The 24,093-nt window shown below is 36.6% G+C and overlaps 1 protein-coding gene across 5 annotated transcripts in view; it reads right to left on the reverse strand.

The window, feature by feature from the left end:
- The window catches only part of PDE1C (phosphodiesterase 1C), a 200,321-nt gene that overhangs the window by 15,568 nt on the left and 160,660 nt on the right, over nucleotides 1–24,093 (reverse strand). For 3 of the 5 annotated variants that reach the window (XM_079301992.1, XM_079301994.1, XM_079301996.1), the window contains exons 14-17: nucleotides 20,724–20,844; nucleotides 19,373–19,548; nucleotides 15,997–16,299; nucleotides 12,618–12,692 (exon numbers count right to left, since the gene is read on the reverse strand). In XM_079301992.1, coding sequence (XP_079158118.1) covers nucleotides 12,618–12,692; nucleotides 15,997–16,299; nucleotides 19,373–19,548; nucleotides 20,724–20,844 — 675 coding nt within the window. The remainder of the gene's footprint in view (nucleotides 1–12,617; nucleotides 12,693–15,996; nucleotides 16,300–19,372; nucleotides 19,549–20,723; nucleotides 20,845–24,093) is intronic. The other 2 variants (XM_079301993.1, XM_079301995.1) reach the window with 1 other exon arrangement.

A 24,093-nucleotide genomic window follows, 5' to 3' on the forward strand; every position in this document is an offset into this window, starting at 1 on the left:
CTCTCTGATCATCTTTGATCAACAGCTTTTCCAGCACCTTTTTGCTTATGAAGGTAAGAATGTCGTACATGTGGTCTGAAATGAAGAAAAGAAAATGCTCCAAACACAAAAGAACACTACGCTTTAAAAGCTCTTTTCTCCCATTGAGTTTACAGTAAAAGACATAGCTTTAAGTATGGAGAGGCAACAAAGACATAACAAAATATGTTATGTTTACAATCTGCTTGACTCTTCTGTCAAATATTTATAGTCCCTTGGCCTCATGATTAGGCTATGTTTGACTAATATTATTCTGCATATAGAAACACAACTGTTTTCTGTCCAGTCATACTACAAGTGCATCTTCACAATAAACAGATGTCCTTGAGAAAGAAGTATAGAAAAGAAAAGTTTTTTATTATTTCTAGTGAAAATGGACTGTTTCTAATTAAAGAGGACGGTCTATCCAATTTCTCTCATAACCATCTCTAGAAATCCTCTGGAAAATCCTCAAGCAGGAACATGAATATTTTACTCTATACTGGCTGTTCTAACCAGCTCCCTGAGTACACCTGGCACCCTGTTTAGGTGCTGTGATTCTGACAATACTTCAATCAGCAGAGTTTGAAAGGACATTTGAAAGAGTCTCTCAACCAAGGAGATTCAGCCTAAGAACTGATGAATTTACCTGTAGGGCTGGGCATGCCTTGGAAGACATTATTGCATCAAAACATCTTTTAGTACCTTACTGCAAAAACAAAGATCTTTGGATCTTTGCTGCTGGATTGTCTGGGATGAATGTATACAGTGGCTGCACAGATCTACTAGTGAGTTGGTATTTTCTACCACACAGATACCAGGGGAGCCTTTCCTTTCAGGATGGTCCCCTACAAAATTTACTACAAATTCTTGCTCATTGATGCAATTCTACAACACCATTTTAAAGAACTGGGCTTTCAACATTTTGTTTGATTTATTTAGACTGAGTTGTCACATTTCCAGCATAATCAACAACAGGCAATACTAACAGCCATAACAACAGTACCACATTTCCGTGATGTTTCCCAACTGAAACATTCAGCCTGATTTACTGTCATTAACAGGATCATAACAATCCCATGGCACTTATAATTAGCCACATTTTAAAGATAAAAGACTGACTCAGAAGGAAGGGTAATTATTTGGGGCAGGTGGACTAAATGACATATTTGAGCATTAAGTACTTTTTAACTTCTTAAAGGATTTGCAGAATCACACCAGGGATCTGACACAGAGCTTGGAGTACCACTTAACCCATGCTTCTCTCCCTATGCCATCTACACTTAGAAGAACTTTAACCCCTCCCATTCCTACTAATCAAACAAGGGAAAATGCAAAGTATTCTCCATTCTCTGGAAGTTCCCTGTCTGTGGAGAACTGAGCCAACCCAAAAAGGCTGGAGGTTCCAACCTGGCATGTTCAAAGCCAGACTGGCTAAGACCTTGAGCAACCTGGTATAGTGGTAGATGCAGGGGAGGTTAAGACTAGATGATCTTTAAGGTTCATTCCAGCCCCTTAACTTCTGTGATAACTTTTTACTTCTGTAAAAAGCTACATAATCTGTTACAGTAAGAACATACCAGCATAGAACTTGCTTTGAATTTTTTTCTTCTTGGTGGAGCAGATGTTCTGGTTTTCTAGCCAAATTTCACATTGGATATAATAGAACTTTCCTTCAACTACCCTAGCTTTGGATGTGATTCAGCATCCTTCTCATTTAAATACAATAGATTTAGTGCAAATACTAGCATATATCAACAGAGGTAGTTGAAAGAGAAAAAGAATGAATATGCAGTGCTCAGAATACCCAAAACTTTAAGTAGTCTACTTAGCATATATTGAATATCATTATTTGAAATAACCTTGCCTGAATACACATCTCAGTCCTTCAGTGTCACAGATGAACTTACATTGTTTATCAAGGTTGAGTACTGGCCTTCACTTTGATCATTAATATAAATGCCAGTGACTTCTACTACTTTTCCATGTTGTGATACTGTGAGTTCATTTCTGCTATCAATTCCTAGTTTATATCAAGACATTTTTAACTTCTGCCTGCTGGATTATGAAGCTATATATCTATACAGACTGACATACGGAAATGGAAACACACTGCAGTTTGTCTTTTTCTTCACACAGAATTACTAAGTGTATGAGTATACCCATGCAGCAACAAAGCTGACTGTCAGTTTTGCATAGTAATTAATCTCTCTTAATGATAGAGTCCAAAGTCTTAGAAGAGCTATCCATTTTAACAGTTTGCATTTATTCTGCCTGCCTAATTCAAACTTTCAAAATCTGCTCCAGATCAAACTTTCAAAACTTGCTCTCTCAACACAGAGGACACACAGAAGCATTTAGATTAAGGTGAGAGTTTAGACTAATTAAGAAACATCTGTTCTGTATTGACTCCTGCTCTTCACCAAGCATAAATCACAGATGTGATGCTGGTTGCACCAGCTGGAAGTGGAGAGTTGATCTCTCTCACCACTGCTTCTGATGGCAGCCAGCTATGTGCTCCAGGTAAATGCCTGCATTTTACCTCCACCTCTTCCTCTCCAGTTGCCAAAAACACAACAGTGCCTAGGACACTGTTGAAGTTAGGATGTTTCTTCTTTTTTTTCTTTTTTTTTTTTTTTTAATTAACTTTACACCGCTCATCCACTTGGATTACTGCTGCTCCAGCTATAGGTCTGAGGTTTTGCTACACTTTGTTTGCCATCCTGGGGTGTGTTTGTCTCTGCTGTTACAGCCTGCTGCTCCAAGGTTCCTCCTACAGACCAGCAGACCAAAGAGGTGCTGAGACCGGCTGCTCCCCATAAGTTTTGGAAGGGAAACTCCTTTCCATCCCTTCTCCCGGCTGTGCCGCCATTGCCGTGTGGAGAGAGGGGCTGGGCCCGCGCCACAGCGCCCCCTGCAGGCGCGGGGGAATCATCGCACCCACCCTGCCCGGCCGGGAGCCACCAGCGCCCCTGGCGGCTGTGACCAGAACTGCACCAGAGGGGAAAGCGCCCCACAGCCCAGAGAAGGCTGGCACTGCGCCTGGGGCTCTGTTTGTTGTCAATGCTACAGTTGTTGTTATTTGTCTTGTTATACATATATATATATATATATATATATATATATATATATATATATATATATATATTAGTAAAGAACTGCAATTCCTTTTCCTATTTCTTTGCCTGAAAGCACCATAATTTCAAAGTTATAATAATTTTAGGGGAAGGGAGGAGTCATATTTTCCATCTCAGGAAGCTTCCCACCTTCCTTGGCAGACACTTGTCTTCTAAACCAAGACAGGCACCTCCAGTGGCATTCAGTGCCAGGCCAGGTTATAAGGACAAAACCAAGCCCTATGGTTTTCAAATTGCATTTAAAAGAAAAACCTCTTTTCTTTTCTAAAAAAATAAATGCTGAATGCAGACTGCAGGACAAGGTGGAGTGGATTAAAGATCCTTTGGACAGGGGTTTTGGCACTTTTTTCACAAACTATTTAGCCTGCTTCAATCCCTGTGAATGAAAGTCCTTGCATGGTCCTTGTTTTCTCTGCTCAAATTTCTGAAGTATTACAACCATTCTTAATTCTGACGGAAGCACAAGATAACAGCACAATTATTCATTACTATGCTATTGAAAATATAGATGGAAATGAGATATTTATCTATCTTTCTATCTCATATTTATTTGTATTATTTATTTATGAGATATTTATTTATAAATATCTCATATTTATAAAACTCAGATTCTCTTGCCACATTGCAATAAACGTGTAAGACAGACTGTCAGTGTTGCATCCTAACATAGCAGATAGCAAAAGGGTTGCCCTTGAAGGAAAGTTCAATACACAAAGTTCATGTGCTATGACTCTTTAGCCAAGAAACAGAATTCCAGAGAGAATCTAATACAAAGTAAATGCAATTATTAGTGGCACCAAGAATGTGAAAGGGAACAATTACTCACTGTTTCTCACAATCCAAGAAGGGAATTACCAAACAAACTTATCAAACAGTAAATTTAGAATAAAAACATAGGATTTATCACATAATGCGTAAGTAAATTTTAAATAGTATTGCCTCAGTGCCCAGTACACAAAAGTACCAGAGTTAAAAAGATAATTAGACAAAGTAATGGAAGAAAAATCCATCAGAGTGTATCCAAGTCAGAAATTTGACATCTCCCTTGGCCCTCTGGAACACAAAAGCTGTAGTGAGGTACATCCATTGCTCTAATTTTGTTTTTTCTTAAGATCTCTGCTGTGAAATGTTGACATGCAGGTGATGGAGAGGTAAAGGGAGTTTTGGTCTAACACAGTAAAGTTTTTCAAGTGCTCATAGCAAAGCTGGCATATTGGTTGAAAGTAGCTTCCACCCCTACTAAATAAAAGCATAGTTTTTAAAAATGAGATTATTTACTGGAAGCTCTTGTCCACCACCAAACCTGGCTCCATCCAAGCACTGAGTGAAATGATAAAAAAAATTGCAACTTCTTGTTTGGCCTTTGATATCACAAAACAAGTATTACTGATGCAGTGCACAATTGGGTGAAATAGTAGTCTGAGTAACTGCATCTCACATAATCTATGATTCAGTCCTTTTCACTTTTGCAGTTGCTGAGAGAGATTATCAAATCTACCACTTTAAGTTACTTTTTAATTCTTTTGTGGACTCACTCAGCATCTTACAGGATTTAAAAAAATAGCTTTTTTTTTTTTTTTTAAGCCTTTTGCGTCAAACATGGGTATTTCTTATCCCCATGAGTGTGAAAGTGGGCTCAGTCATAATTTGTAGCTTTTCCACCCGAAAAGGACCACTGAAGCTATTTCTAGTGTTCAAAATAGAACAAAGATGTTGAAATCTAAGTACTCAGTTCTCTGCAGTGGATGATCCTGTCTCCTACTAAAGCCATTTGAAAGTCTTTTCAAAGATAATTGAGACTATGGAGAAATACATTCTATATAGTTATTGTACTTTCTTTCTTCTGATGTATGAGATGTATGAGCCCTTAGAAGCAAACTTCAGAAGATCAGTGAAATAAAGAAGAAATATGCATCATAAGTTAATTCATCTCTGTTATCTAAGGGATAAAAAAATTTTAAGTGATTAGTATTTTTGAAGAAAACAAAATGATATTTGAAGGTGCTTGCATTCTCTTTAAAGCAAGGGAAAACAAGAATAAATTATCTTGGGGAAAAAAGGTTTGAATACTTGTTTAGTAAGTGAATTTAAATAACATCAATTTAGCATACGACTCAAAAGCATAACATTAGTTTTTCTATAAGGAGAAATAGCATTAGCATAGAACGCATCCTGGTTTTGGAGCTTTGGCACATAATTGTGCCTCAATCATTCATGAAGCCAAACAATTTCCAGTCCTTTTCACACTGATGTTGAGTTTTATGTTTGACAGCTTCCACTCCACTTGACCTAGGATAATATCAGTGATGAAAGAGATAAGTTTTGGTTTAATATGCTATTTGCCTACCAGCATATTATGGAAATATATAAAAGCAGATAAAAAGATAATAAATACACTGGCAAAGTGGAATGATTGAGTTTCCTGAATAAAGTGTGCATGAAAGTAATTAGATACTTACTAGGTAAAGCCACCTAGAAGATTAGGTGCAAAAAGATTAAGTGCAAAAGGTTATTCTATATTTGATAATCAAATATAATTTAAACCTCTGCCTATGTTTAGGGTAAAAGCTAGATCATTGTTTTCATAAAGAAATGTTCTATTGTGGATGAAAATAAAAACCCCAGTCCTTTTCAAAAAGCAAGGGGAATGACTTGTGAGGTGGGTTGACCTTGGCTGGACATAACGTGCTACTCTATCACTCCTCTCCTAACCTGGACATGGGGAGAGAATATATAAGGAAAGGATTTTGAGATAAAGGCAGGGAGAGATCATTCACCAATTACTGTAACAGGTAAAACACACTTGACTTGGAAAAATTGATTTAATTTTTTAATGAAATCAGAGTAGACTAATTTGAAGTAAAACCAAACCTTAAAACACATGTGTTCCATCCCTCCCTCCTTCCTGGGCTTTATTCCTGATTCTCTACCTATTCCTCCACAGGGCACATGAGGACAGAGAACGGGGGTTAGAGTCAGTTACTCAAATATTGTCCCTGCTGCTCCTTGCTCCTCATGGGGAGGACTTCTCATAAGCTGCTGATGGGCTTGGCCTTGCTGGGTGGGTCTGTCTTGGAGCTGGCTGGGATTGTCTGTCAGACATGAGGGAAGCTTCTAGCAGGTTTTAAGAGAAACCACCCCTCCAGCCATTCCCACTACCAAAATGCTACCATGCAAATCAAATATAACCATCCTCAGGAAGAAGGATAATCAAAGCCAAAGTTTTCAGCCACATATGTGAATTAGAATTTTGTAATAAGCACTGGGCTAAGTGACTAAAAAAAAATTAGGATAATGCCTAGCTCTGGGTCAGACACAAGGAATTGGTGTATTTCTTACATAGCAAAATGTCTGTTGGAGATTGCAGTTTTGTGGAGAGAGCAGGGTAAATAAAAAGAAAATAAAAGATCAAGTTGAGCTTTTAATCTAACTAAAACAAAACTTTTATGTTTACCATATCTGATTCCTGCTCATATTGGAAGCTAGTTATTCAGTGAGTTATTGAAGATGCAATCTAAATGTCACCAATGTGTTTTGAAGAGCCATTTCATATTCTCCCTTCTTCTCATGAGAAGACACAATCTTATTTCTCTTTCAGGACTAAGTGTTACATCAGGAAAAAGAAGCCTGACTATCACTGTACCAAACATAATTTTTGCAGCTGGGAGCAAGGAGGACTCTCCTCTTGCTGAAGTGGAAAATTTCTATACATCATTGCACAGACAAATTTTCCTAAATGGGATAAGGACTCTAATAGAAACAATATCACAGCTGTATTCCCTGACTGGTGCAATAAATTAATCGATGGTGCAAAATAAAGGAAGAATTTCTGCAGTGCACTGTGTAAGTTACACATTCCTCTATGTCTCTAGCACCATGAATGTTATCCCTGAGGAACAATGCAACCATCTGCCATCTCTGAGCAGAACTATATGTAAAGGACCAAACATAACATGGAAAAATGTTCCATACAGGTAACTACTCAAAAAGTCCTGGTTACGTTGCCTCCAGTGAGGATTTTTTTTTCACTATGAATATTCCAAGTATTTACTTAAATCAAAACAAATGGAATTCCCAATTTTTCATCTTGTCACATATACCTGTGACTTCATGTAAATAGAATCAAAAAGCAATCCAGCATCCTAAAGACCATATATCTAGGCTCCTATGAATAATATAAAGCAAGCTAAAAAAGAGACACGTGAAAGTCCCAAAGGAAAAACAGGTGCTTTCTGTAAGACTTACAAACACACACAAAACTGACATGTTGCAAAATCATCTGCATAGTTATAAAAGATACCTTTCTACATATTCCCTGTATTTTCACCAAGCATGCATACCATGGTGATGTACTGTTTGCCGTGCAGAAAAACTAACAATGTATTTTTCACTTAGCTTCAAAAATCATATTCATCTGCTATTAAAACTGCATAAAACCTTCTTCAGAATGCATTCTTCTATGCAAATTCCAGCTTGCCTCAGGTGCCACTTGCCAAATTCAACAAACTGTTTCTTTCAAAAGAGCACAAAAATAATTTCAAAAAGCACAAGAAGCTGTTCCAACCCCCAGTTATCCTATACTGCAATACTATGGAACAATTGTTCGCAGAGATAAATTACAGTGAAATACATCTTTTTGGAAGGCAAAATGCCTTCATGTTATAAGCAAGTTTTTCCAGAAAAAAAAAGCAAATTTTTCTGATTTGTAGCTTGAGGCCATAGCAATTTATGTAATTGAAGTAACAGACCATAAAAAAGAAGTGAAAAAAGGAAGGCAAATGTCTTTAGTGAGTAGACTTAGACTACAGTCATTCCAATTTGACTATGTTGCTGGATTATGACACATAATATGAAGAGCACTATCAAGCAGCAAGGAGAAATATGTGTTTGCCTTAAAAAATGAAATGGACTTTTTGCTTCTGACAATAATGGAGAGATCAACTTATCTTTCAAAACAATTAGAAATGGCACCATTATTTATATGACCTATAATTTACCTTTTTACTTCTCTCAAGGAGACATAGACAAAACCTCATTATTTATACATTTGAGTAACCTGTTTTAAAACAGCATCAGAATTGTGAATATTAAGTAAGCAGGATTTCATCAGAAGTCTACTTAGTGTTCATTGCTATGTAGTGGTCTTGGCTGTACTGGCACATACAAAAATTGCATCTTGCAGAAGGCTGCAAAGACAGGCAACATTAAATGGTTGAGAAGTCTTGACAAATGAAGCTGGGAAGAATCCTGTTAATTCAACTCTCTCTGAATAATTGTGGAGCCCTCATCATGGTGTCTTCTCACTACCATGTTCCTATACCAAAGGCATTGTCAGATAACATTCTGTGCCAGCTGCTTTGCCACTTGATTTTTGGGACAACTGGGACAGAAAGAAATGAAGACTTTAATTTAATAACCAGAGAAATTTTCACTTCCTGATCAAGAAATCATTACTAAGAAAAATTAAGACTGAAAGGCAACTCTATGTGTTGGTATGGGCAATGTACAGAACTCAAAGGAAAAGCCTTTAACTACTGATAAGCAAAATTGTATCTTTATAAGATCAAAATAAAGAAAGCTTAAACCTCCATCTCTGAAATACAGTCTGTATATTAAAAAGGCTACATGTATTATTATATTACATTCTATTACAAGTGACTATATTCTATTCTATTGTGTTGCACTGCATAGAAGAATGCAGTGCTGAAGCAGATCTGTCAAAACACAGGGTTTTTTTTATTTGACCATGAGGTGGCAGCCCTGCTCAGCAGAGAGCCAGAGCACATTAGGCTTTCACTTATGTAGAGCTGTTGAAGAAGCAAATATCCTGTATATTTCTGTGCTAAAACATGCATGTTACCATTAGAGTAATACGTTCCTAGGACAAACACACAAAAAAGGGAACCTTTTATTTGTCTGCAATTGGTAGCTGAGGGAGTATATTTGATTGAATGGATTGTGCCTTCCCCAAAACAAGAAGTTACACTGAAAACTTTGCATTAACATTACAGAATCTTTTCCCAGTGAGAAAAAAAAAAAAAAAAAAAAGGAGGACGTGGTAGAAATAACCTGTGACAGTCTTAATCATAGGATCCTACAGACAGAATAGTTTGAGTTGAAAAGGGACCTTTAAAGTTCATCTCATCCAACTCCACAGCAATGAGCAGGGACATCTACAACTAGATCAGGTTGCTCAGAGCTCTGTTCAACCTGACCTTGAATGTTTTCAGGAATGAGGTTTCTACCACCTCAATGGACATAATGTTCCAGTCTTTTGTCACCATTACTGTAAAAAATTTTTTTATTATATCGAGTCTATAATGGGGAAGAAAATTTTTCTCACTTGCTGTTAGTTTTAGTAGAAAAATTAATTATTTCAAAAAAACAAAGTTTGGAATGTAAAGAAAAATTATGTCCATGGGGCTGCTTAAAATTTTCCATTCAAAGAGTTTCCAAGGAATGATTTCACATGAGAAAATTCAGTTTCCCAAAATGATTTAACAGTGTTCTATCTCACAGGAAACAATTGATGAACTGCTCGTGCTGATTATGTCTCTGACAGGGATGTATTTTTATTTGGGAAATGGCAACCCCATATTAATTTTCTTGAAACTGAGAAAAAGGTCAGTATCTTCCACAGAAAATAAAACAATCAAATCAATAACAGTAATCTGAAGATCAGATTAACATGAGAAGAAGACTAGTCTGTATTCAAGAGACTTGTACAAGATTTTGAAGCAGTTATGTCTGAAATGAAAGATATGGCTGCAACTTACATAGCTATTCTCAAACTCAAACTGCTCAGACTAGTTTTATTGCAGTTGGCTTTGGTATGGCTAGTTATACAAAGGTCTGGCTAGACACATAGTTCCTCACACTCTCAGTGAGCTTGATCATTGTTCCTGGAGGCATTCCCATTTGAGTATTTTTTGGGAGCTTCAAGGTTACTGAAACAGAAACTGCATTTCACACCTGTGACTACAGGGTAGACATGTAGTTTCAACATCTTTATGTCAATATGGCTAGCTATTCTACATCTCTCTAGACACTATGTTCCCTATGCAGCAGAAGGATAAACATATTAGAATAATTTTGGCATGTATGTATGCCTGTAAGGAGATATTACAATAGCTGCTTTTGCATATCATTTTAAAAGCAACTTGGATACATATCCTACAAAGATTTATCCAAAATACAGTCTGCAGCTTTCTTTTCTGGGGCAGGATGCCTGTGCAGCAGGAAGAGTGTTGTCAGTTGGGTTCAAGACTTCAGCTGATGCAAGAGGGTAGGGTGAGAAAGCTGAAGCTTTCATGTTATGTTACATAAATGGGCCTGTTTAATACAAATACTCCACAGCTACACACTGAACAGAGGTTGTAAAACCCAAAAACAGAACAGAGGTTGTAAAACTCAAATACACATGACCCTGAAAAAAGTCCAGGCTGAGTTTCACCCACCAAATTACATGTGGTGAGCACATTATAGCCATAATCTCAATCTTTCTAATTCTTAAATATTTTTTCCAGTATGTGACTAGTGAAAGACCATGCACTGGCACAAGAGAAAGCATATGTTTGAGCAAACATTTCAGTAGTCTGCAAACAGTTATGTATTATCCATAGATAATTTTTCTTTCTCCACACCCCTCATATGGCTGGTAAAGAGATTTGCTCTGGAGTGGGTAATGGACAGACAGAACAGGTTGTGCAGTATTTGGCAAAGCAAAAGCACCATTGTAGTGCTTTTATTTCTAAAGTGCATAATTCATATTATTTTTTTTCTGATTTTTATCAATTAAATAATTAGCTATAATCCGAATGAGAAACAGTCTGCCTACAAATTGTTTTTGCATGGTTAGAGTTGCTTATTCACTGTAATCAACTGGTCCCATGGCACTGGCCTTTTCCCTGAGAGATGAACTTAGCTATCTATCTCTTATAGGACAATGAATAACAAATATAAACAACACCAAAGACAAGCAACTTGCAAAGAACTAAATTCACATCCTCAATCTTCAGGTTCATATGACTCATTCATTACTTGGTCCTCCAGCCCAAATAAATATGTGGCCTTAATCTTTTTTAAAAATTCAGAGTGAAGGCCTTCAAATGTAACTTTTCCTCAAGGTTAGAGAGTCATGGATCTACTCTCTTGGCTGGGCTGGTGCTCTTGAGTGCTCCTAAAAAACCCAGTGTTTCTACATTCACCTGGTCCTGCAGGGAAACAGTCTTCCAGCACAAGTGTTGCTCAGGCATCACCCTCTAGAGTAGGGAGAGCAGCCATTCTGCACATTAATCTTTCTGGAATCTTGATAGTTACATATGGAACTGCACCTACTCCTGAAAATCTGAGGAGTCACATGTTATTTCAGTATTTGTGCTTGGTTTCTGCATGACTGCAGTAAGAGATGTGACTGGTACTTGTTAAAGAGTGTTTTCCTGACAGACATTTAACTCAAGTATATAAATAACTAGTTCTCTTAATAAAAGAACTGAAAATTTCTAAGCAGTTTTTACTAAGGGATCTCTTAAGAAAAACTACATAATTATGTTTCTGAAATTAATACATGCTTCTAGATGAAATTCTCTACGTGTTCAGTTGAGGTATTATATTTTCTTCCTATTTACCACTCTGCTAGAGCAGTAGCAATTTAAATAATTTTGATGGTTTTGACCATCAAAACAAAGTACTGTATTATTTATATTTAGGAATAATTACATTTCAGTGAATTTCACTGATACATACACAAAGAAAATGCTAGAAATTTTGTTTGCATTTATTTTGCTACCTAATAATTCAGCAATTGTCCTTGAAGCAATGTGGGTTCCGATACCATCCCATAGACCTGTGGTACACAGGTGAGGAAGTACAAAAGTGTAAACACACTGCAGAACTTAGAAATGTTTTCCAAATTTCTGAGGCTGCTAAAATGTCTGTGGACTTCTACACTAGGCCAGACTTACTTGAAATTATTCCCAGATGCCCATGAAACCACCCTGTCACTTGGGATTGCTGCAGTTCAAAAATGTTTTAGCAGCTTCCTTTTTCAATAGCATCCTTAATAGAACCTCTTGTGCAGCATTTTTCTTCAGTCTGTTTTCTTCATGTCCAATGCATCCTGTCCTTACAGACAGCAGAATACAGCCCGAAGAAAGTCAGGAGGATAGAATCTCACAAATCTGCATTTCCTATTAAGCAGCTCTAATAATCCAGGATTTTTCTTTCAGGCACTGCACAAAAATTGATGGATAAGGCTTACCAGCAGAACTAAGTGGTACTAGGCATTATGTGAAATGAATGATTTTCCCCCAGAATGCTTCAATGGCTTTTTTCAAATCTAATGACTCTTTCTGTTAAGTTTTTTTCTGTTTACCACAAAACCTTTTTGGTTTTACAAGTTTAGGAAACAATGGATTGCATATAAAAATGTGTGTCAAAAATGCAATAAAATGTTGTCCTTACCATCTGTTTTCTTTGATTCATTCCCCACAGTAAACTCATCTTTTCTGTCCAATTTGTTGTCTTCCTTTAATTCACCTAGAAAGAAGTAATAAGAAACAACCAGAAACACTATAAGCATTTTAATGCATGCAGAGTGTATTTTAATGCTTGTAAGTCAATTAAATCACAACACCCAAAGGAGATGTTGCTCTTAGGAGGGAAGGTCTGAGTTTAAAAAGAACTTAATTTAAACATTTTCACAGAACAAAGTGCCAGAAAAAAAATTACCCAACTCTGATGGATAAGCAAGTTTTAAAATCTACTTATAAATTTCTTCCAATTATCAAAACCTTTTAAAGTTCGTATGCAAAACTCACAATTCCTCTGATTGCATGTAGGCCATTAAAAACTTCATCATAAGTTTCATTTCAGAATCAGGAGTCTGAAAGGTTTATGCTCTCCAAAGAAATAAGATCCTGCAAGGCTTCATCATTAGTGTCTGTTTTAAAAACCATCTTAGATACCCTGAACAGGCCTATGTAATTTTGCCTTAGTTTCTCTTATCAGACACCTTTACCAACAGATTCATTTGTGCTGGTATCAGGGAACAATCATCCTAGCACTGATCATTGCTTTTAGAGTCTATGTAGCAGACCAAAAACTAAACACCTTTGGCAGAGCAATGCAGAATGAAAATAGTAACTTAAGATGGGGTGCATGTTATGAATGTCAGCCAAGAGTGACTCTTTTTTCCATCCTCTATTACCCATACAGCAAAGCACATCAGACATTTCTTGACCATCCCTTCATCAAATGAGAATGCCAAATGCTAGATCAAACAGAAAGTCAAATGGAAAGCTGTAGCAGAACAGAGCTATTCCAGCTGCAGTGTCCAAACAGCAAGAAAGGTCTTTTTCCTTCTGTGATGCACACCTCACCACAAAAAAGCTGTAAAAGCCTCTCTTCAGAATGTTGTAAATGTGAGGCTGTATTACAGTGATGCTTATTCCATTTGTATTACTATTTTTGGTACTATAACTACTTCCTAGCCTTTGGATCAAGATTAAAGGTATTAAGTGTTAAAGAGGATATGATCTGCCTTCAAAATACTCATGGGCAATGGATATTTATTTTTGGAACAGCTCAAAAAAAGAAGAATTGTAGAGAAATGAGGTCTTCGTCTTCCACAGTGTGCATTAACCATTAGCATATTCATTATTCTTGGATGGTAGTGGATCAATCTCTCTCTCCAAATAAGCTTCATCATAGCACAAAAAAGGAATTATTTTCAAACCACAAAATATTTAACAAGATGGAACCAAAGCATTTTCTGTTCAGTCTTTATTCAAATTTTTTCATGTTTATCTTTCTAAGCTCACTGTGTGTGTGAAAAAAAAGAACACAAGATGATTCAGGACAGGCAGCACCCTCCTCAGCTGATCACATTGCCACTGACTTGGGGTGTTTGTACAGTGAGATTATGAGCAGATCCAGCAGGGTTTAGCTGTCTGTTTGATGAAGGTGGTCTTAGAAAAAAAGGGTGCAGTCTTCAGGAACTGAAACAGGTATGTTTCACAAGGTAAGCAAGAACAAAAGTATTCTTGCTGATGGTAATGATGAACCAACAAAGCTTTTTTCGACCATTGCATAAACAAGTTGCTTGACCCTAAGTGTGTGCAGGAAAAAATTCTGATCATCTATCTACACATGCACTGTTTCAGAGTTCAGTCTCTCAAAGAAAGCACAGGGCAGTGTATGACAGAGAATTTAAACTCCTCTGATAACACAATTTCTGAACTTTCAGTGAATATCATGAAAAGGGGACTTTTGAGTAATGTAATATCTACTCTGTCATATTGCCAGCAGCAGAGCAGAATAATGATCATAATGATCTTTTTGAAAGGGATTACAGAGGCAGAGAAATAATGAGACAAATACATTAGATGAGATATTAACATATAGGCATAAAGAAAGCTGTGGTAAATTTAGAGATATCAATGTTAAGATTTCATCAGTCCCCAGAGACCCTGCAGTGATTGTTCCTCATAAAGCCTTCATCCCATAAAAAAAGAAGCAGAATTTTTTTTCCTGAGGAAGACACTAATTTTCAGAAGTCATTATATTTCCTTTCAGAGTACTTTTGACACCTGTAGCAGAGAGACACTGCCAAAAAAAGAACTAGCAAAATCATTAGAGCACACTTAATTCCCTATTGTTAGAAGCATGCAAAACAAAGGATTACAGAAGAAAAGTCTGGTGCAGTCTAACTCACATTTTGTATGTACCTGACCTTTTCATATTCCTGAGGGGCCCATTCCTGTTCACACATGTAACACTATCTGAAGAAAAATCCCATGCATTAGCAAGAATGACAGCTTTGATTCCCACAGCCCTTCCAATCTAAAAACACCCCTAATTGAGAAGGAATTACTGAGAAAGGCCAGTGACCCTGAGAATGATATCAGGAATGTTTTAAACAGAGTATCTGCATCTCCTGCCATCTAAACTCACTCCTGAGCATGGAATTTCAAAGCCTAAATGCTCCTTCAGTCTTTTTCTAAGAGGAGGCTTCCAAGTGGTTTTCCACTACTTTTGGACTGCACAATATGAACCGAGTGTGTGACAAGATACATGTGGCTGTACTGGCATTTTTTGATATTGGCTCCAGGAAGAAGGAGCTGTGCAGGAAAGGACAGTGCAATGGCCAAGAGACAAATTATCTCTTCTGTTAGGTTTAATAAGTTTTTTTAATGTTTAATGGAATTTGCAAACTTTTTTCCAACCTTTTTTGGGGGGTGCAAAATGGGATTCTTATTTTAACTCAGTTCTTTAGCAGGTTTAAAAATCTGGAATAAAACTTCTGTCAAAAAAAACCCTCAAGAAATAAAGGCTAGTGATTGTCCTTATAAAAAAAATAAACCAAACAAAGGAAAGATAGGTAAAATAAATCCTAAAATAAAAGAGAGGAGAAAAAAATTCGCTGTTTCAAAACATATTTTGATCTGAGGCTCAAATCAAAGATGCTTTTAATTTGCTTTAAAATGAGTTTATAAGCCAACTTTGGCTTCTCTCTTGTCTTCAAGCAATGAAGAGGTTCAATGAAGCAGGAATATGAATATTTGTTTCAGCTTTCCATGCTGTGTATTGTAAGAGGCTACTTCAGTTCCTTGAAAAAACTATTTTTTCTTTTTTTCCAAGCAGGAATGGTGAATCCCATCTATAGAAGAACATTGCTTGGAATTTAATTTAGTTTCTGATTCCCATATATAGGTGACTATGCCTATGTTCAGGAAGAGACTCTGGCCTCAGGAATGCTTTTTCGGGACATCAGGTTCCCCCATTACAAAGGTGAGATACTGTTTTTAGGGCTGGTTTTATGTTTCAGTAGAAGAGAACTCACCATTCTGAACATGCTGTTTCTCTTCTCCCACAGTATGATGAAGATCCATTTTCTTATCTGTCCTAGGTGCATTTTTCCCTTGATAGGCTTCATGTTTGCTCATACCACTTTGCCAAATGTCATTTATGGGATTCTTACTGGAATCTGCACTTTTGCTTTCTCCAGAATTTGGTTCTTTGCTCTTTTCTGATTTTGCTTCTGTGAGATCTTCACTTGGCTTCCCATCCCGTTCATGTCTTTCCTTTTCATCTGTTCCCTGAGAAGCATTTTCCTCTGCTTCTTTTTTGGCTTTTTCTTCTGCATCTTCAGCAAAGAGAGATGCCAAACAAGGAAAGAAATCATGACTCTCAGTCAATTTGACAAGAACAACTCACTCAGTATCTAAGTTTACTTTAGCTTTTCATATGGAAACAAATTTACTTAGATAAATATAGGAAGTGACTTGACAACAGAAAAGAATATAGGAGGACATTTAATAAAATATTCTGAAATAAACCCCTGATTCTCCTAAATGTATTTTATGTACATGTCCTTTTCTTACCATTTAAAGATCACTTTTGATAAAGCGGTTTTCCAAAATTCTTAAGCAGCAAAAAGATATGCTAGCTACTGAAGACTGTAAGTGTGTCTCACAGATTTCATAGAATATTCTGAGTTTAAAGGGATCCATAAAGTGCAACTCTAGAGGGAATGGGCCATACAGAGGTCAAACCTGTACCCAACCAACTGAACTAATGTCAGGGTCTTATGGCATGCCAAAGGATTCCTCTCACTTAGGGATCTGTAAAAAATAAAAGCTTTATTCTGCATCTGAACCACAAGTTTCTTTGTCTCAGGAGAATTTGGCTTGCTACAACACCATTGAATAAGTGTCTCTTGTCAAAAGTAGTGTCAGAAAATACTTTTTCAAAATGGTGCTTTGTACATTAAAGTACAAAGCATTTGTCTAGTCAGTTCTTTTGTTTGTTGCTCTTTAATGATGATCATTTAGGTAAAAAAACAAAACAAAACAAAACAAAACAGCGACCCAATTGGTAATAAACTCACTTTTCCCACACAATGTGAGAAATCTTTTATTTTTACAAATCTCTTTACAAATAATTTAATAATATTAGCTACAAAGCTAGCAATAATATGTTCCTTCCTTTCTGATCCCCAACTTCAATTTACTGCCAACAAACAGTACTTTTTCTGTATTCTATTAATAAAAATTATTTTTATTGGCAATGCATCTTGACTGCAAGACACCAGTTTGTCAAGGGTCAGCAGTTTAAGCCCCTGCTGTGTGGTAGGCCTTGCTATGAGACAGGCAAGGAAGGTGGTGCAGAAACCTGCTACAGGTCAAGAGAAAATAGCAGCTGAGCAAGGACACTGATGGAGCTGGAGTCCAACAACAGTTCCTTAGTCCTTAGCCCATACAAAGGTATGCTGGGTCATATGTTTGTATAACTCATTCAGGATTAAAAAAATATGCATGCTTGTACTGCTAAATGAACCTAGAAACACAGAAATTATGTAGAAGTCCCCCACAGGTCTGTCTTGCACATAGGATTTTTATACAGTTTATGCTTAATGAAGAAAATACACATGGTACATGTTGATATTAAATTCTTAAAACTTGTTACCTGTATCATAACTTCATTCACTCAACACACCTCTACTGAAAGACACTGAACATGTTAAATGTTTTGCTTGTTTGATTAGTTTAAATTTGGCCTATAAGGAATTGCTAGATAATAAATAAACAAATAAAAACCACAACAAAACAGAAACAAACAAAAAAATCCCTCAACACACAAACATCCAAACACAAACAAATAAACAAACAAAACCAACCAATCAAAAAAAAAAAAAAAGTCCCTGGAACATAAACAGATTTTGAGTTATGGTTTTGTTTTCATGTTCCTGGAAAGTGTTTTTCCTTAATGGCAAGTTTTAATCACAAAGGAAAACTTGTTTTGAATAATGCATGATTTCCTGAACCTTTAGACAGTCTTGCAGTTGGAGAGGGAAAATCTGCTCTGGCACTTTGGAGAATTATGCCAAATCCCTAAAGTCACAGCCACATAATACATTAAAATCAAACTCTTTCCATTTATATAAAACAAAAAAACTCCATTAAATAAGGGATAGAGCAACAACCATTCAGATAAGAGAATAAATTGTATCACAGTTTCATGAAGGAAAGAAAAAGAAATTAAAAATTCCTCCTTTTTTTTTCTCCAAATCTCGTCTAAATCACCTAAGGGTTCTAGGATATCTTGGGCAATCATCCATACCCTTGAGCTAAAGGACAATTTTACCTAAATAATTCTCAAAATATGGCTCTTAGTATTTCCAAAAGAACTCCAATAATAGAGATTTGCTAATGTCTAACTTACTAGACATTATAATAATCTCTATAATAACCTGCCAATTTTTTCTCCTCTTAATGATCCAGAGTATTTGAATAAAAAAAGTTTCCATATTTTGCAACTGCAGTAGTCTTCAAAAATCTGCTTTCAGCTATACACTTTATTGATGATAAACAAGTTATCATCATTTTCATTGCTGTACTCTGCATTGACTATAACTGGTTCACATGTTCTTTTCAACTGCAATGGCCAAAACTGGAAACAGAATAGCATTGAGGGCTTTGTTACTGCTGAAAAGATAAGAAGGGGTCATAGAAGCAAAGTGTTCTGTGGGTTTTTTTATTATATATGTAGGGGGAGTGCTGCTTTGTTTGCTTTGCTTTTGCTTTGCTTTGCTTTGCTTTGTTGGGTTTTTTCAGTGGTGGTGGGATGTTGGTTGAGATGTTTTTTCAATTTAATGACAGTATTAAACCCTGGTCAACCTTCAGCCAACACAGCCCTCATGTTCTTCTGAAATGTTTGCAGTGCTTCCCAGACTGATGTCATCACACACAATTTCAACTTAGTTCCTAAATAATTTTCCACGTTATCACCAGAAATATGAAACCAGATGTGAATAGAGAATATCCTGTCCTTCTCCCCTTAACTATCATCCATGTCTAAAACTAACACCCTCTTTCAACCTGAACAATGAACAATTGATAAACTTATATTTATAAATATGATTCCAACTACTCTTGCATCCACTGAATCTGATTTGTGACTTTAGGGGAATTCCCTTTACATCTTTCCTCCTCCCATTGTTCATATCTTCTTTATTATGTACACTTACACTGCCTTAGAAGAATATAAGTCACAGCTGAGTCACAATGTCCCTATCTTTCTGAATTCAGAGTGGGTTATTGAATTCAATAGGTGGATTCATTCAAACAAACAATTTGAGAATTATTAGATTGAAGATAAGCTTGAAGAAGAAGAGGACAACAGAATTTTATTCTTTCACTAAGAAGCCTGGCTGTTACCTTTGGTGGCTTGTGCTTTCCATTTCTCCCTGTTCTGCTGCACCACCTCAGTCCAGGTGTCTTTAAAACCTTTGAAGTCCACGGTGAGTATGGAGCAGTTGAGTGAGGCACTTCCTTCCGATCCAGTGCTCTTGACACTTGATCTTTTAACTTCAGAGGGACTAATGCTATTCAAACTGGGACACAATATCACAAAACACAGAAGAAATCAGCATCCCATACACTCAAATACAGCTAAGAAAAAGTAATGGTTGAAAGTCAGATAACAGAATTTGCTGGAAAAACTAATCTTGAATCCCTTATCCTTCCCCTCTCTCCCACCTCAGTCCAACCAATGTTAAAGCAAAGAGTACAACCTGAGCCAGTATTAGAAATAAAGGGCTGCTTTTGCCTGTCTGTTTCATGGCATTCATTCTCACTGAGAAATAGAATCACTCAAACTGCTGTAACTACCTTTTTCGTGTATCTCCACTCCCTAAATATTACTGGAAACTTGGGCAATTCTAGAAATCAAATACATCACAGGAGGAGTCTCCTAAATTTCACCAATGGGAGGTATTAGGCACAGGTCAATCTCTGTCAAGAGCTTGGTAACCTCAGCTGAGGCTCAGACATTAACTTCTGTTACAGATCCTACAGCTGACTTTTGATTAGTTTTGAACATTTTAATAAAGGCAGCAAGGTTACTGACAGAGAACAATATTAGCATTTGGTCATCATTTGCCCAAGAGCAAAGAAGTCACCTGGGACAGTGAATCCTGACTTGATAGCCCTACTCTAGGGAGCACTAGCCATGTGGGATTTGAATCCCAAGATGTGCCCTGCAAATTAAACTAATAAAAGAGCAGTATCTCTAAAACAGCAGTGCAGGTTGAATGGGCCAAGGTTTCCTGCACCTAAACTCCAGGTAATTGTGGTGGTTCACACATTTGCATGATCCTAAATACTGTCACAAAAGTGTGCTTATTCCTTCCAGCTATCATTTGTGTTTCAATCCCATTTATACTTCCAGTCATGAAGAAGCAAGTGCCTCCCAATTACTCTCATTACCTTTCTCTGACATTAGTGACTAATAGAGCACTGAGAGTGTATCTGATTACATGGCTACAACCATTTGTGCTCCTGGCCTTAGAAGCTATGGCTCAGGCTGACGCCACCCTCCTCTCTCTTGGATCTCCTCCAGGCTGGACTTTCCTTGCACAAAGTCACCTCACAAGGTGAGCTGTGGTGTTGGCAATGGAGATGTGAGTCTTCAAGCCACAAGAAAGATATACACTGTAGAGGCAAACCAGGGCAGCTAATTGCATGGGCAGCTAGTGCAGATGAAGGGAGAGGGTGCAAGGTTATTCACCTGGAACGCCTAAATCCAGACAGGCCAGAGTGGGAAGCTTCATCAATTAGGGGAGTCACAATTTTCTCTGTCATGTCGCTCAGCACAGTAAAGGTGGGTTCCACAATGAAATCAATGAAACCTGAGCAGAAACACAAGCAGAGTCAAGCAGACAAGAGCAGGATTTATGTGGAGTCCATGCTTCAGAGAATACAGATGACCACGCTGTAAATGACAGTTAAAAAATTATACTTTGAAAGAGGAATAGGCACATGCTAGAAAGGAAAAAATGAATTATACATTAATCCCTGACCCAAGACTCTCAATATAGCATGAAATAAAAGATTTTAAATAATAAAAATGCCTACTTAAACATTAGAAAGAGACTCTGGCAAACATAAACAGAATCATCAAGATTTGTTTTATAAGAGGAGTAGTATGATACTGAAATCAAATTCCACGTAGATTTTGATAAAACTTAAAAAAAGTTCACCTTCAAAGAAGAACTCTCTCAAAAAAGAAAATAATTATAACAGTAATAATATCAGTAAGCTTAAACCTCCCTCACTGCTTATCAATATCTTGCTGTGAATTCTCTCTCCTCAGTGCTTGACCAACTTTTTCTTGTTGATAATAAAACAGATCTAGATGCTTTCCCAGCAATTTTTAATTTAAGAAAAAAAGGAAAAAATAATAAAGATCCAAATATTTCCAGTATTCAGTTTGACAGAGATGAATATGGCTCTGATCTGAATGTTAGGAAATGCAGACTGAAGAGCCCTGTGATCAAAAGGTCTTGAGATGAATGAAGATTCAAATTGCATGAATAAAATGTGGAAGTGAGTAGCTTACAGGAGCTTGCACATTTCTCTAATTCTTTTAGCACTTCACTTATGAAATTACTTAGTACTGCAGGTAGCCAAGAAAACAACTAAATCCTTAATCCCTCCTAGGGCACACTGGAGTCCAGGTTACAATTACTACCGTTACAAATCTCTACGATTAATTTTTAGATATTTTTAATTATCAACAATTTATTATTCATTAATAATATTGTAATTTCTCTGACTAGATCATGATATGTTTCTATGATACTGGTGATTCTAGGTGATAACTGAACAATAAAAGAAGAGGTAATGTGGTTCAGGCACCTGAATTCATAGATGCTTCCATTCACGTCTTGAGCGTGGAGCAATTGAGCATCCTCCTAGTTCAATTTCCCTCCCCATATTTTTGCTAAATTTTTAAAAGGATAGATTATTAGGTGTATTTTCATGCCAATCAAATTCAAAATATTACTTTCAAGTAACATTTTGTAAATCTGGAGACACATGCAGTTTTATCTGAAGATGTGAATCATGTGCCTCCGTAACAGTGGGTCAGTCTTATCTGTTAAAATTTAGGAAAGAAAGAATTCCCAGGTAGTTAATCAGAATGCAAGCAGTATAACAGGAAATTGTGTGCTAGATCACAATTTAGATAATCCCAGCAAACTTAATATCATTTTTTTTAAGCACTGAAAATTTTAATGGCCGAAAACGTGTTAAGTGTGCCACAGAAATCCTAAGGATAATGAGAACTTGATTTACACATTTTTGTGTCTGTCTGTCTGTATGTCTCTTCTCTTCCCCTTGATTCAAAAACTTATTTACCTCTTAATGACCAAAGAAACCCAAGTCATAGTAGCTTGTCATTCTGCTCAGCAAGTAGTACCACTGCCACTTGCTCCTTCACCCCTAACAACCCTGAGACACACAAATCTCTGACACCAGACACATGAATGTGCCACTAATTCAGCAGCAAGGAGGCAGGATCTGTTTTGTGGGATACTGAACAGTTGCACAAAAACACATTGAACAGTTGTGTTTAAGAATCAAGTTTTCCCTGTGAGAAGTCTTGCATCTCATCAACAGAGATGAGCACAGGTGCCAAAAGGGCCCACTCAAATAAAACAAAATTTAAAACTAACAAACTGAAATTCGTAGGACAATTTTTCTTTGCTAAGTGGCTTTTTTTCTTCTATTCCCTATAACATGAATAATCTATTTGACTATGTTACCTTAAAAAAGGGGTTATAATAAAGTTGGAATCATAATCTGCTGTTGTAGAAAAAGAAATTATTACTTTATTAAAATTATGTAACGTTTGCCATATTCCAACATGCCTCCCCCTCCTTGTGTGCTCTTACTCTTTACCTGAAGACACTGAGATTTAAATACAGTAATTTAGTCTGCTACTGAAAACACTGAATATCAAATAATGAGCCTGAGTTTTAAAACCTATTAGTGCTAATGACCAGTTTATCATTCTTTTTCTCCTTCAATAGAATGAGCATGATAAACATTTCTGTACCCCAGAGACTAAGATGACTTTACCAGTTAATGCTGCACGCTGAGTGAATTCCAGGCATATGCCTAGTGTTCATTCATTATACCTGTGAACATCAACATAGAAGAAATTGGGTAGAGGACAGTTTCTCTAAAATCCACCATAAGAGAAAATCAGCAGCATGCACCCATCAGCCTTTATCCAATGTTTTCTGAAAGTGCATTTTTATTTCTTGACAGTAAAAGGACAAAATAAAAGCATGCTGTTGCATTTATAAGCTGCAAAAGAGGCAATAAAGGCTGATCATCAGTAAGACAAGCTTAAACCAAGTAAGACAAGTTTAAACCAGAGAATTTTTAGTTTCTGATATGCTTCTTGGAAAATATTAAAGTCTTGGTCTGATTTTCTTTCCAGTTTTTTTTCTCTCCACCACTCTGACAAACATCTTGACTTCCCAACAAAAATCTCTCCCAATTTCTGTACTTCACTATGGTACAGGAATATTTGCCGTACTCATTCTATTGAATAAGAAAAAGGATGATAAATTGGCCATTATAGTTAACATTAATAGGTTTTCAAAATAAAGTTCAGTGATTTATATTTATGGGAATTTTATTTATTAGTTTAAACTGAACAATTTTTTCATAACCTGACACAACAGGAGAGACGCATTCTTTCCTTTGAGGAGTTTTTTTCTGTTGGATGTAAGAAGTCCATACTTCCAAAATCTTCAGTATGCATTTGTGAAAAGCTTTCATTAATGAAAATGTGTGCCCACTGTTGTTGCATCTACAGTGACCTTACAGCACCAAACCAGCAACTACAAAGAAGTTGAGCCACCAGAACATGATTTCTAGACTGTGTCCTTGATAGAACCAAAAGCCCTGTTTTATTTCACAAGGAACAAAGGTTTTTTAATTTGTGAGAATTGATGGCTGCTTGGTGCAGAAGACAATCATAGACTCACTAAGGTTGGAAAGGACCTCTAAGCTCGTCAAGTCCAACTATATAATGGCACAATTTGGAACTCAGTAGAACTTAATAAAGCAAAGAAATGTAATTA

The sequence above is a fragment of the Erithacus rubecula genome, assembly GCF_903797595.1.
Source record: "Erithacus rubecula genome assembly, chromosome: 3".
NCBI classification, from domain to species: Eukaryota; Metazoa; Chordata; class Aves; order Passeriformes; family Muscicapidae; genus Erithacus; species Erithacus rubecula.